Below are 13,175 nucleotides of genomic sequence, written 5' to 3' on the forward strand. Positions count from 1 at the left end.
GATTGTTTAGGGCCCTGTAATGGGGTCCATGCAGTGGCAAAAGTCTCGTATTGAGCCCGTGGTTAGGCAGCCAGGGGTGGTTACACTCTGGCCAAGACATAAAGGCACTTGAGAGGAGCAGGTCTGGGGTTCCAGAAGCTTGCCTCCTTTGCAGATTTCCTGTGCTAACCTCCGAGGCCGCGGCCACCACAATTGTAGCTTGGAAGCACAGTGGGCACCTCTCTAAGAAGAGTAAGTAACACACAATCAGGGCTATGGAGAGAAGAGTTTGGTATAAATACTTTATTAAAGAAATAGTGTTTTCTTGTTAAAAAATACTACATTAAAGAAGAGAGTTTTGGGTTATCAGAACTTCCTCTCAGAATCACAGTGTAAGAGAGTCCTTTCTTGACCTCTCTAGGAACCGTCAGGCCATGGGTTAGCAGGACGTCAATACACACGAGAAAAGAACTCTTCAGTTTGCTGATGGCCCCTGCTTCTCAGGTGGTCTGAGAACATCACCAAGGGAACAGTTTGCGTGCAATCCGATCTCTGCCTCTACTTGCCTTTAAGACCGGGACCCTGCAAGCGAGGTGAGAGGCCACCTGCTGTCCCCTCAGGGTGAGAGCCAAGACTCGGTTTACAGAGGCGCTAAAGTAGGGACAGTGAGAGCTGCATAAACAGGTAGAGTTTTTATTACTTGTAGTCAATGGTCATGAAATGCCCTTCATTGGATACCATCAGATGAGGTAGGGAAGACATTCCAGTGGAAATTTGTTAATGGGGCAACATTTTTTATTTCTGTACATTTACATACAAATTTTCCCCAAAGGTACAACAGATGTGACATCATGCAGACGTTTAGCTTTGAACGACAGTTCAGAACTCGATTTAGGCTTGTGCTATGAATGAGCACCTCCAGAGTAATCCCGGTCGACATGTACAGTAACACGGTTCTTACATAGAAACCTCAAATATGTGGGGGTTGCAGAAAGGACAGAGGGAGGGAAGTATTCCCCACTAGACATAACACACTGTACTGCTTTTCCAAAACACACAATACATTAAAGTGAGGTGTTCTTTAAAAGAGTTGAAGTGTGGGCTCCCCCAGCACATGTGTGTGCCCGCGGGCCCCCAGGGGCGGGCGATGCGATGGTCACATGGGTCACTTAATGGCACTTCAGTCATTTCTTGTTTGGCTCTAGGAAGTGGTAATGTTTGAGTGCAATTACTTCCTTTATGAGGTTTAGTTTTGCTCTCTTTCTGTTGTGTGGCCAAACCAACCTACCAGCCCCCTTCCCCTGGTTGCAAGGGATTCTACTCTTTTAGAAGACAAAGCATTTAAAACTGTTTCCTATTTGTCTGGGGCGCTACCGTTTAGGGGATGTGGTGTTACTGTTGACTTCTGGAGAAGAACAAAATGAAGAAATATCCAGCCCTGTCTCAGGTGTTCACATTTGTGCATAACTTTCATTGGAAGGGGATCACAGCTCCCTGATAGGCTAGCAGGATGCAGGAGTGGGTGGCGGAGGAAGCTGGAGCTGGGGATGTCTCCCCCGGCAGCAGGGGGTGGGGTGGAGGCGGTGGGGAAGGCAGACTTGAAGTAGCAGGTGCCTGAGAAGTGTTCCCTCACTAAGCACGGAGGCAGCAGGACCGAGGAGTCCACGCACCGCTGACCCCGTGCCAGGGGGGCCCACAGCCCCCTCCCGCGCAGACGGCCCCTCTTGCCTTGCTCGCACGGTACGGGATGTCCACGAGCTCAGCCCGCACGGAAGCTTTCCTGCTTCGTCCTCATCTCATAAAGGCGTTCCTTAAGAGCTTCGGGTGTCCCGAAGCCCAACCAGCAAGAGAGCAGCTCAGCCTAACCCCGCGGCTGCCGCCAGAGAAGAGCTGTGGGACCTCTTTGCCGGGACATCACGGATTGTTGGCGAGTCAGCCATGTTCACATCTGCTAGACTTTGGTCCCCATAGCCAGCTTCTCTTCTAGTCCAGATCACTGAAGTGACAGTGCTGACTGCTGTCTCCACTGGACTGGTCTTCACAGTTGTCCCGTCACATGGAGATCAGAGACTGAGGAACAGGACCTTGTCCGTGCCATGCCTCGCCTCTGCCCTCCTGGCTAGAGATTAGCGGTGGCTCGCGCCGGCTTCAGGACGGTTCTCACAGAAGCTCCACGAAGGTCCATGCGGCCAGCGAGGGAAGGCGCCCAAGTCCTGGAAGACAGCAAGCGGGCCGTCCTGGCGCCGGGATGAGGGACGCAGACAGACACCCGGCCGGGTGCGGCCTCGGGGCCCTCGCCGGCTCCTTCCCAAGTGTCCCCCCCGCCCCCCCGGTGGCCCGGCCGCTGCGCAGGTCCTGTCCTGGGCTGACTGGGTCCTGCCGCCCGGGGGCTTTGTAGTAAGTACTCTAAAAAAGGCAAAGTTTGGCACGTGAAGGCTGCAGAGATGGAAAGAAAGATCTCAGATTGAGGGGAATGCAGACTAACATTGAAACGTGGAACAAAGTGACTTAAAAGCAATGAAGGGAGGTGTGGGTGAGCTGGGCTTGGAGCGGGTGGTGCTGGGGAGGGCCCGCCGGGCATCTTCCGTCCCAGGCATTGGTGAGGAGACGGTGCGGTTTACTCCCTGCGAGTTGGCTCACCTCACGGTGTTTGCAGCAAGCCAGCGGGCTCGTACTGGGGTCTGGCGGTTTTGGGGGAGGGTGGTGGGTGGACTGAGAACAGACCGGGTAGAAAGCTGGACGGGGATGAAAGGGAAGTTACGTCAACCTCTTTTCTGGCCCTTTTGAGTTCTAGCCGCTGTCCAATGGAAGTCCCCTAATTGCTTCACAGACTCGAGACCACAAGCTCCCTGGAAGAACACGGCTCACAGCAAAGACATGTGTCACAAAGTGCGGAGGTGGACAATTCTAGAAAGAAACCAGGCTGTCCAAAAAACCGGGTGCCTGTGTTGCTACAAGACAGCGCCTGCCTGCGCCGACGAAGCTTGTTTGTTCGTGGCCCCCTGGGTGGCCTTGCGGAGGCCCTCCAAGTGACGCGCCCCTCAGACAGGCGCAGGAAGCCCGACCTGGAAAGGCAGGAGGAAGCCTTCACTGTCGGGGACGCAGTGAGGAGCACGATGAAAACCCTTGGCTATCGGGGGCGGGGTGGGCGTTGAACTTTGGTGAGTTATTGCTTTCTCTCAACTGGTCTTGATGCTTGAAGAGGCCGGAGGTCAGGTGGACTCAGCTGTGAGAGTCCCACTCCTCGCCCTGAGCCCCGCTCTGTGCTGACAGAAGCGACAGGAAGCAGGAAGCAGGCCAAGGCAGGGCTGTGTGGGGGAGTGGCTCCCACAGGCTTTGCAGCGTCTCAGCATGAAGTCGGTGAGAGCTGACAGTCATCCAGGCTGGTGATTTCTATGCGGCGTGTGCTCGAGATGTGGGTGACGGGCCACGTCCGGGAGAGCACCCCTCGCTCCTGTGGGTTTGCCTCAGTGGTCTGCGTCAGTTAGTGTCCTATTGGTTTTCAGTTCAGAAAGTAGCCTCATGTTCAGGCTGTGCTGGCGAGGAAGCCAAGTGTGACAGAGGGGACTTTCCTGCTGGAGCTAAACCCGGGAAGGAGTATTACTGACGTTACCGTGCCTCACCTCTCCACACCCTTGCTCGTCATGAGCTCGGCCAGGCGAACCAATGTCGGCAGACCGTGGCCTTAGTACCACCCGTTACTTAGGATTTCTGGTGAAATGTGTACACTTTGCCCCAAGGAGCTTCCAGCATCAAGTACAAAAGGATGATCTCGAAGGAAAGACTAAGCTGGTTTTAATGATATTTGGGAGCTGCTTTCCCCCAACGCATGGAACAGAAGCTCTTACCTCACAAACACACACACACACAAAAACCCTTTAGAAACCATACACAGACTCTCTAGCAAAAACCTAATCGTTTACATTTCACTCTGTCTACAATGCGGTCATGGAGACACTCCACGACAGGTCAGTCTGTCCGCACACAGGCAGGCGGCCTTGGGGGGCGCGGGCCCAGAGGGAGGGACCCCTGGCTCCGGTGCGGGGTGCTGGATGAGGGTGGTGTGTGACCTCCAGGGCCGCTGCGCTGGCTACTTACGGCGTCCTCCTCGGCAACCGTGTCCCTCTTCCGAAGGAGGTGGTTCTGTTTCGAGATCAGTTAGAGGAAAGGGAATAAAGTGCTTCTCGTAAAAATGACCAAAATAAATACAAACATTTCATGGCAGAAAAGAAAGTCTGAAGGGTTATTTTCAAAGAGTTTGCTTCCTCACACACACGATCCTTAGAGTTTTGGAAAGACAGAATTTCCCCACACCAGTTAACAGTCTTGCGATCCGTGGCATCAGCAGCAGAATTGGGTTTTCCTGCCCCTCCCCCCCCCAGCCACGTGTTCGGTCCCTGGTCTGTAAACCTGTGCCCAAACAGCCCCCAAGCCCCTGGAGCCCCCAGTGCCCCCTTCAGGGAAGGCCGTGCCCAGAGCTACATGGACTTCATGCCATTGGCTGTGGCGTTCTCGGGCAGCCCGTCCCCTGCGGTGGCCGCGTCGTGGAGGCCGGAGTAGTCCTTGAGCTCGGCGTTGGTGAGCAGGAGGGGCTGCTCCCCCTTCTTATGCGGCAGGAGCGGCTGCCGAGTATAGTGCTCCCCGTTAGAGATGTTCTCGGGCAGGTTCTGGTTCCTGCTCTCAGGCAGCAGGAGAATGCAGATGATGCAGATGAGCGTGCAGCAGGCAAAAATGATGTGGTGCAGGAAGTAGCCTTTCTGGTTGTGCAGATCGATGATGGGCGCTGTCAGCATGCCGAAGCCCGCGCTAGCCAGCACCAGCCCCAGCCCGCCGCACCTGCGGGAGAGCACGAGCACACATGGTTAACGTCCACGGTCAGAGCCCGCTGCGGAGGGGCACGGCGCCGCCCAGAGTGGGGACACACGGGAGCAGGATCACGGGGCCAACCAGGGCCTGGCTTGGGCAGGGGGCCACCAGCCCAGTGCATCCCGCCTGTTGGATATCCCAGACCACCTTCGCCTTGGCTATCTTTGTACCACCTCTAATTAATATTTTCTCTTGCCAGCTCAGAATTTTTTACTTTATTTTGAAAGGCAATGTTATAATACTACTGTAAATGGAAAAGCACTCGCCATAATAATGTGCAACGCCAAAGTATTATTAAATTATGCTACTTCCCAAGGTTTGCTCTTCATTTAGAAAGAGGTCAGTGGGCGGGCGGGAGGTGAATTAACAGGGGTTAAAGAGGATATGACAGACAAACCAGCACTCACAGAGAGTTTCTCCAGCCAGAACTAGAGAGACTGGAAGATACTTTAAAAGACAGTAATTTTTCTCACTGTGAGTTCTTATTTATTGTTGTGTCCCATCTATTTCCTAAAATCAATCTGCACACCACCAGTGGGAGCGGTCCCGCCTCTGCGAGGTGCTGTGCCAGAAGCCACGTGCTGTCTGAGAGAAAGTCACAGAGCACTGAGCTCAGAAAGTACTAAATGTGAGCCTAGAGGATGTGCCACTTATCTCCACTCCTCTGCCATTTGGGGGAACCTGCCAAAGTTCCAAAGAGATTAGTAGATAGGCAACATTTAAAAAAATCCATCATGGCTCGAACATCTGTCCTTGGACATGAAAGCATATTTGGCGGGGAGAAGGGGTCATGTGGCCTCTGAGGAAGCAGTGCAGTGCTGGGCTGCAGTAAAGGGGACCATGCTGTTCACGTGACCTCCTGTCCCACTGTGTCATGCAACGCACAGGCCAGGGAGGGCTGGTTGGTGTCTGCTCTGGAGCCACAGTGGAGGAGCAGTCTGGTCACAGTCTGGTCTCAAGGAAGGGGGAGTAGAGTTGTCTGCTTCGCATCAGAGTGTGGATCCAGACCAGTGGGCAGAGGGTATGGGGATGTGGATCTCAGCTGGTTTTCATTGGAGTTGCTGAAGAGCTATGCATCACCCTTTAGTGAAGTGACCTTAGTTCTCGGATGCACGTAGGCAGAAGGCTCCTGCAGCAGGCTCTCGAGGAGCCTCTGGTTCTCTTGGTTGGCACTATAGGTGGCTCTAACTCATCAAACGACTGACCTACGAGGGCACGAGACGCAAGGTCAACGTACAAAAGTCAACTGTGTGGCTACACGCTAGCAACAAAGAAGCTGAAAATGAAATTAAGAAAATTCTATTTGTAGTAACATCAAAAGAACAAAATGCTTAGAAATAAAAAAAAAGTGCAAGACTTGGGGGGCACCTGGGTGGCTCAGTCGGCTAAGTGTCTGACTCTTGATTTTGGCTCAGGTCGTGATCTCAGGGTCGTGGGATCGAGCCCCGCATCGGGCTCCCTGCTCCGCGGGGAGTCTGCCTCTCCCTCTGCTGCTCCCCCTGCTTGTGCTCTGTCTCTCTCTCTAATAAAAAAATAAAATCTTAAAAAAAAAACCAAAACAAAGGCAGAGAGTGACAAGTGTTTGTGAGGCTGCGCAGAGAACGGGACCTGCAACTTCTGCCGCTGGGAAGGAAAAGTGGGGCAACAGCCGTGGAAATCCTATCAGTTTCTGAAACAGTTAAATGTAAACTTTTATGTGACCCAGCAACTCCATTCTCATGAGACACAGGAAACCTATACCCCACAAAAACTAGAAGCGAATGTTCGCTGCAGCATTATTCAAAACAGCCAAAAATCAGAAAGAATCCCGACGTCCATCACCTGGTGATGGATAAACAAACCGTGGCACATCCGTTACAACGGAACAGTACTCCACAGTAAGGAGTTCCGTGCTGACACCTGCCATAGCGAGGACGAATTTCAAAAATATTATACTAAGTGACTGTAGACTCCATTTATATGAAATTTTGAAAAAACGGCGGGGGGCGGAGCAGAGACAAGCAGATTAGTGATTATCTGGGGCTTTGAGTGGGGACAGGGACGGACTGCAAAGGGCCAGCAGGGAACTTTCTGAGGTGACGGAAATGTTCGACATCTCGATTTATGGGGATGATTTCACTAAAGATCATTGAATTGTGTATTTAAAATGGATGCATTATATGTATGTAAATTACACCGCAGGAAAGCTTTAAAAGACAAAACCAAACCCAAAACTGTTCCAGCTGTGGGAACTGGGGCCTCCTGCTAACACAAACCCCAAAGCTTCAAGTGTGAGTGGCCAGCCAGGCCTCCCCTCTGTCCCCCCTGCTGCTCAGGCTGGGGCGGGGGGTCCCGCTCTGCTTTGCCCACCGTGTGGCTCGGCAGCGGGTTCCCTCTCCCTGGCGCCTTCCCAGGGCCTTGCTGTCAACAGTGAACCGAGAGTCCCTGCTGTCTACAGTAGGCCCTCTGGCTGGCCAGTCCTGGGTCCACATGAGTGACAGGAACGAGGGGGACTCGGCATCTTGGGGCCCCCCAGGTCAACAGCTGTCCCTAAGGGCCACCGTAAAGGGGACATATCAGAGTTTGGTGGTCAAGACAGGGAGGAGCATTCTCAAAGAATGGAACAGAAAAATGACAATCGTGTGTGCGTGGGTGAGACAATGGGGGGGGTCTCTCTTCCTCATTTGTCACATTTCATAACAACAACAAAAGACACGGCTCTCTTCCCTTCTCTCAGCCCCAAATGAGAAAAGGCCTTGTATCTCTGCACATGGGAGGGGGCTCCTCACACCCCTTGTGCTGGGTGGGGAGGCGTGGGGCCCACTGTCCTCTGGACAAAGCCAGAGCCCGGGAGCGGCCAGACTCCTCCCTGTCCCAGCCTTCTCTGCCAACCCGGGACCAAGCCCCATGGCTTCCAGTTTGGGCCCGTCTGGGTCACACTCCCCTAACCAGCCCGTCTTGGGTCCTCCCACTCCCTGGGGCTCTTTCCTCACCGCTGACAAAGTGACTCTTCTAGAATGTGGAGTGGCTCATGCCACTCCCTTTCTCAGAGTCGGCCGAGGGCTCCCTCCTGCCTCTGGCCGTGCCTTGGCCCCACACCTGCCTGACCTGCAGCCCTGGTGCCCAAGCTCCCTGGCTCTCTCCCTCACTCCCTCTGTGAGGAGGCCCTGGCCACTCTGCTCAGCTCAGCTCTGCCAGGTCTCTGGCGGCAGCGGTCTCCCGCTGCTGAGGAGGCTCTTCGAGGCCGTCCCCAGGCCTGGCCCGGAGCCTCATGGAGGTCAAGGGTGGTGGCGGCGGCCGCCCGGCCCAGCAAGCCCACACCACAGGCCAGGCCCGAGCGGATTGCTAAAATGGCCCTGATGATTCCCACCTCCACGCATTCATACCCTTGTATCTTGAGTGTGAGCTGGACTTAGTAATTCACTTTTCACCAACAAAATATGGCAAAGGTAAGGAAATGTCCCTTCCGTGATTAGGTTACGAAAGACTGACTTCTGGCAGATTCTCGTGCTGGCTTTGATGAAGCAAGCTGTGATGCTGTCATATTCCAGGTGGCAGGGAACTGAGGCTCTCGGTCCAACAGCTAGTGAGGAACTGAATCCTGCTGTTCTGGTCCGAATGTCTGTCCCCCAACCCACCCCAATTCATACGCTGAGCTCCTAATCCCCACTGTGATGGTGTTGGCAGGTGGGGCCTTGGGGAGGTGATTAGGTCTCATGAATGAGATTACCGCCCTTAGAAAACACACCCCAGAGAGCTCCCCCACCCCTCCACCACGGGGAGACATGTAATCCCAAAGGGATAGCGGGAAGATGGCCATTGATGAACCAGGAAGCAGACTAACCAAACACCAAATCTGTGGACACCTTGATCTTGGACTTGCAGCCTCCAGAAATAAATTACTGTTGTTTATAAGCCACCCAGTCTGTGGTATTCTGTTTTAGCAGCACGAACACACGAAGACCAATTACTGAATGAGCTTGAAGACCGATCCTACCCTGGTTGATTACCACCCGTGGGAGATGGTGCAGCAGAGGGCCCAGCTAGGCTTTGCCAACTCCTGCCCACAGAAACTGTGAGACAACAAGCCTGTGTTGTTTTAAGCCACTGTTTTGGGATAATTTGTTACACAGCAGTAGATAACTAGTACACTCAGCGAGTGATGGAATTTCCTAGCCTTAGCTATGGAAGAAAAGACAGCCACCTCTCACCCAGGCTGTGATGTGTCACTAGTCTTATGTGTTAGAAAGACTTTCGCCAAGGGAGAGACATTAGTCCTGCTAACAAAGCCACACCATCGTGCTACTGGGCCATCAAGGGGACACAAGTAAGGAATAGCAATATTTTGGGGAGCATCCCCCAGACACCAGCCCCCTTCCCAGTCAGATGGTCCCAGACCACCTTTTGAAGACACCTCTGCACCCTTTTGTTGGTATTTCTTCATATGCCTACCATCCTTATTTAGTCTATGAGCTTGTCAAGGGCAAGGATTATTTTCTAGAATATCAACCGGCACGTATTTTTTATGCTTAATAAATACTGGATGCTTATGGATTACGGTGGCTTCCTAGGTAAGAAGGTCAGCTCACCCAAATGAATGGGGCAGGTTAAAAATAGATGACCATCAGGAAGAGCGATGTGATGGGAACCAAGAATACAAACACCTAAAATAGCCGCTTCGTCTTTTCGGTCATTCTGGCCGCTCTGGAAGCCACAGGATGTTGCAAGGGACAGATGGATGCCAGGGATAATGGATGTGTTTCCTTGCGGCCTTTAATGCCGGTAAGACATCCTTTTCTCTAAGACCTTCTGGATTTCCGTGGGACCTCCCCGTCACTACGTGTGGACGGCACTGACAAGCAGGGAGGGAGACTGACCTTGCTCAGTGCATGTAAAGTCCACACGTGAGTTAACCTACAGGGAGGGAGGGTACACAGACCCACGGGGAAGGAGGTAGAGGTCAGCATGGGAATGAAGTCTCGCTTCATAACGCCAAAATAATACATTCATAAATCATGTCAAATATATTTATGGTAGGATTAGACAGCTCACGTAAGTATCTACGTGTGTGTGTGTGTGTGTGTGTAAAATGCAGTCTACGTACGTGTGCATATAAAATATGCAATATATCTTGATATATTTTTTCCACGAAAGCAATTTTCTGTTTGGTTTTCTATCAAGGATACCTTGACATTATTCAGTAAGGTTAGGAACACCTTTGAAAGAATTCAGTATACCATTCTTGGCTTTGTGTTGTCTTTGAACTCTCCGTTTAGAGAATGGGGTCATTATTACATGCTTGGCTTTCAGGTGTTTACCTTCCTTTTCCTCCCCTAAAATGCCAACTGCATTTTCTGCTTTTCTTCAGATTGTCACTAGAGGGCAGCATATGTCCGTGTGTAAATATCAGAGCAGGCGGGCACCTCAATTTACAGATGAAAGAATTAGGGGGCAAATTTTGCCTCCCTGGGCTTTAGGAGCACACAGAAAATTTAAATATCCACTGGATATCTTTATTTCACTAGTAATAATATCTAAATTAAGGATCTAAAGACCGATACACAGGCAGACTTACTATTAGAAGTAGTAAGCTTAAATTAAGAATTCTAGAATCTTCAAATCATCCTTTTAAACATGTGAATACCAAGCATCTTGCGTTTAAACAGAACCAACCAACCTCCCATTTCTCACTTCCTCTCCTGTCTTACTTATTTTGTCTTGACTACATTTCTGTAAAGTCAAGGATAAACAAATATTTGTGCCAGTTTTGCAGAAATAAATAGAACTGCCAAAAATATTCAGGTAGGAATAATTAACAATATCTGTTGTCATCTACTGAGGCTGGACCCTCTCTATATACTCTTTCTCCCCTCAGCATCACTACCCTGTAACAGGGCCATCATAACTCAGCTCATTTTAGGGCAAAGAGATGAAGTCTGGCTAAAGGACTTGCCTAAGGCCACGCGGAGGAAAGTGGCCTCTGGGATCAGACACAGCACCATCTGCCCTCATGCCGAAGGTCCGAATCGGAGGCTCGAGGCCACATCCTCTACGCTTCGCTTGTTCTTCATCCTGCCGCTGAACTCCTAGCCTGCAATGCCTTGGCTCCTTGACCTTAGCATTCGTTACATATATATGTGTGTGCGAGTTTGTATTATATATGTAAATATATCATATATATATATTGAAGACACAAATCTTTAAAGAAGTTAGACTCCCAGATGTCACATGACACAGACCGTCTTTGTCCCTGGTGCCTGTTCTTGGGGCAGAGGACATCAGGGCCCAGGGTCTTAGTCCCGAGGTGGGAGGAGGGAGGAGTTACTCAGAAGGAATTCTCAGAGAAGGCAAGTTCCAAGAAAGAAGTTTCTAGAGAGAGGAGGGGGACAGCCCGAAGGGGAGGAAAGCGGAAGATACCAGGAAGGAGAGCAGCTGAGCTCAGACTGACCACAGCAGTAACAGCCAAGGCCCAGGGGCTCGGAGGGAGCCGGTGTGGAGCTGCTGGACAATGAAATGGGCTTGTTAGCACTGGCGCCGGCCTCCTCTCGGAACGAACCCCTTTGGGGAGGGGTGAGGAGGACGGTGAAGGCCTCAGGGGCTCCCACCTGCAGCTTCCAGATGGACACTGCATAGAAGAGATGGTCCTGCCCAAACAAGCCACCACCCGCTTCTAGATCGACCAGGCCCTGGGGGAGAGGGTGCTGCACAGGGTCCTCCCCATCTGCCTGCAGAGACACCCAGCTCCTGAAGCCTCAGGAGGAGAACTGGGGAAGAGCTTGTTGCCAACGAACAGCACCCAGACCAGGCCTGGGTGGGAGGGAAGCCCTTCTCTGCAATATAAAGTCTGGAAGCGATCTCACGACACAACAGCAGTTAGTCCGTTCATTAGACTCTAGTGAGTCTGTCATTCCTGGACAACGGATTTCCACAAGCCTCTGTGCAAAACAGTTCTTATCCTCTTATTTGCTTCTCATTAGTGAATCCTGGAATCTTCCCCTGGGCTACTGTTCTGGTTCAGAAGGGATGTTTTTAATAAGAGCCTTGTAGAAAAAGGTTCGTTTGGTATTAAGAGAAATGAAGCGCATGTAACCATTGTATGTTAATCATACTTCAGTGAGGAAAAGAAAAAGCTCACAGACCCCAAGCCGCTCAGCCTCGTTTATCTGGGATTTAGCTGTGCGAAGTCGGGGGAGGGGAGGAGGGTCAATTTCTGTCCCTGGGACTCTGCGGGAACTGTCCCTGGGTGTGTCTGCAAGAAAGAGCTAGGCCGCTGAAGGGGAGGGGTGTGGGAGTGACACCAGGACCCCTTCCCTCCCGGCCAGAGACCCCCTTTGGACTCGATTTCCTTTCATCCCTCCGTGAGTACAAAAACAGCACCAAAGGTCAAATATTTTTTCTAGTGTGTCATCGTGGCAAGCTGAATCGAAGAACGTATTTGTTGAATTTCTATCCCCAAATCATCTTGGCAGGTCTGCATCAAAGAGGTGGAGGAGAGGGTATTTCCTTCCATTTAGCTTGTTAAGCAAAATCTAACAATGACTAATGAGGTCCACCAACCAGCAGAGTTAAGGGGTGGCCGCCCCCAGAGAAAGGTCCACAATCACACGAATCTGCGGGGAGACTAGCTGGAAAGCCAGACGTCCAACCTTGACTTCTGCTCTAATGAAAGAACCCTCTTTGCTGGATTCTTTGGTCAAGGAAGGCAATTTTAACTAGGTAAAGAAAAGACACAGAGGGAGATGCTATCTGCTTGAGGCATTTTGCAACCTCGAGCATGGAGGAAGCTTCAGGCTGTTCTCTTCGCTTCAGCTTAGGAGAGGGTCGGCGCAGGATGAATTACGTGGCATTTAATTGCTTTTTTTTCTTACATACACAATTCCTTGGCATTTTATTCCACGGGCAAGAAGTAGCCTTCAGACTTGGCGTGCACTGTAAAAATCTGGGAGAATGAAGCAAAATGAGGTCATGTGAAATTTCTCTTGTCAGCATGACTCCTGGAAATGTGGGAAGAAAGTCCATGAACCTACCTGCCTTCGCCCAGAGTCCTTCACAGCACCCGAGGGGCTAAAATAATGAGTCTGCACGAGTCCCACCTTGACCTGTACTGGGCTGTCTTGTTTGCCCGCGTGGGAAATCAGGGTGCATGGGTGTCATCATGCTGACTTCTGGGTTTTCTTTCACAACTGAATAATTGCCTAATTTATTCACAATTTATATTTTCAAAAAATATGTGTGTTAGCAATGCTAATGATCTTCCCATGCCAAGTTCGGTATGATGTCAATCACGATGAGCCCTTCTGTAAGTCACAAACAGTAATTACTGGGAAAATGACATGAGTCCGTAGTTAAGT

At 51.3% G+C, this 13,175-nt stretch overlaps 1 protein-coding gene across 1 annotated transcript in view; it reads right to left on the bottom strand.

The window, feature by feature from the left end:
* Positions 1-279: 279 nt before the first annotated feature.
* The window catches only part of SLC22A23 (solute carrier family 22 member 23), a 179,700-nt gene continuing 166,804 nt past the window's right edge, over positions 280-13,175 (bottom strand). The window contains exon 11 of the mRNA XM_021697195.2: positions 280-4,815. Coding sequence (XP_021552870.2) covers positions 4,458-4,815 — 358 coding nt within the window. The 3' untranslated portion in view covers positions 280-4,457. The remainder of the gene's footprint in view (positions 4,816-13,175) is intronic.

Source organism: Neomonachus schauinslandi, chromosome 8 (assembly GCF_002201575.2).
Source record: "Neomonachus schauinslandi chromosome 8, ASM220157v2, whole genome shotgun sequence".
NCBI lineage: Eukaryota > Metazoa > Chordata > Mammalia > Carnivora > Phocidae > Neomonachus > Neomonachus schauinslandi.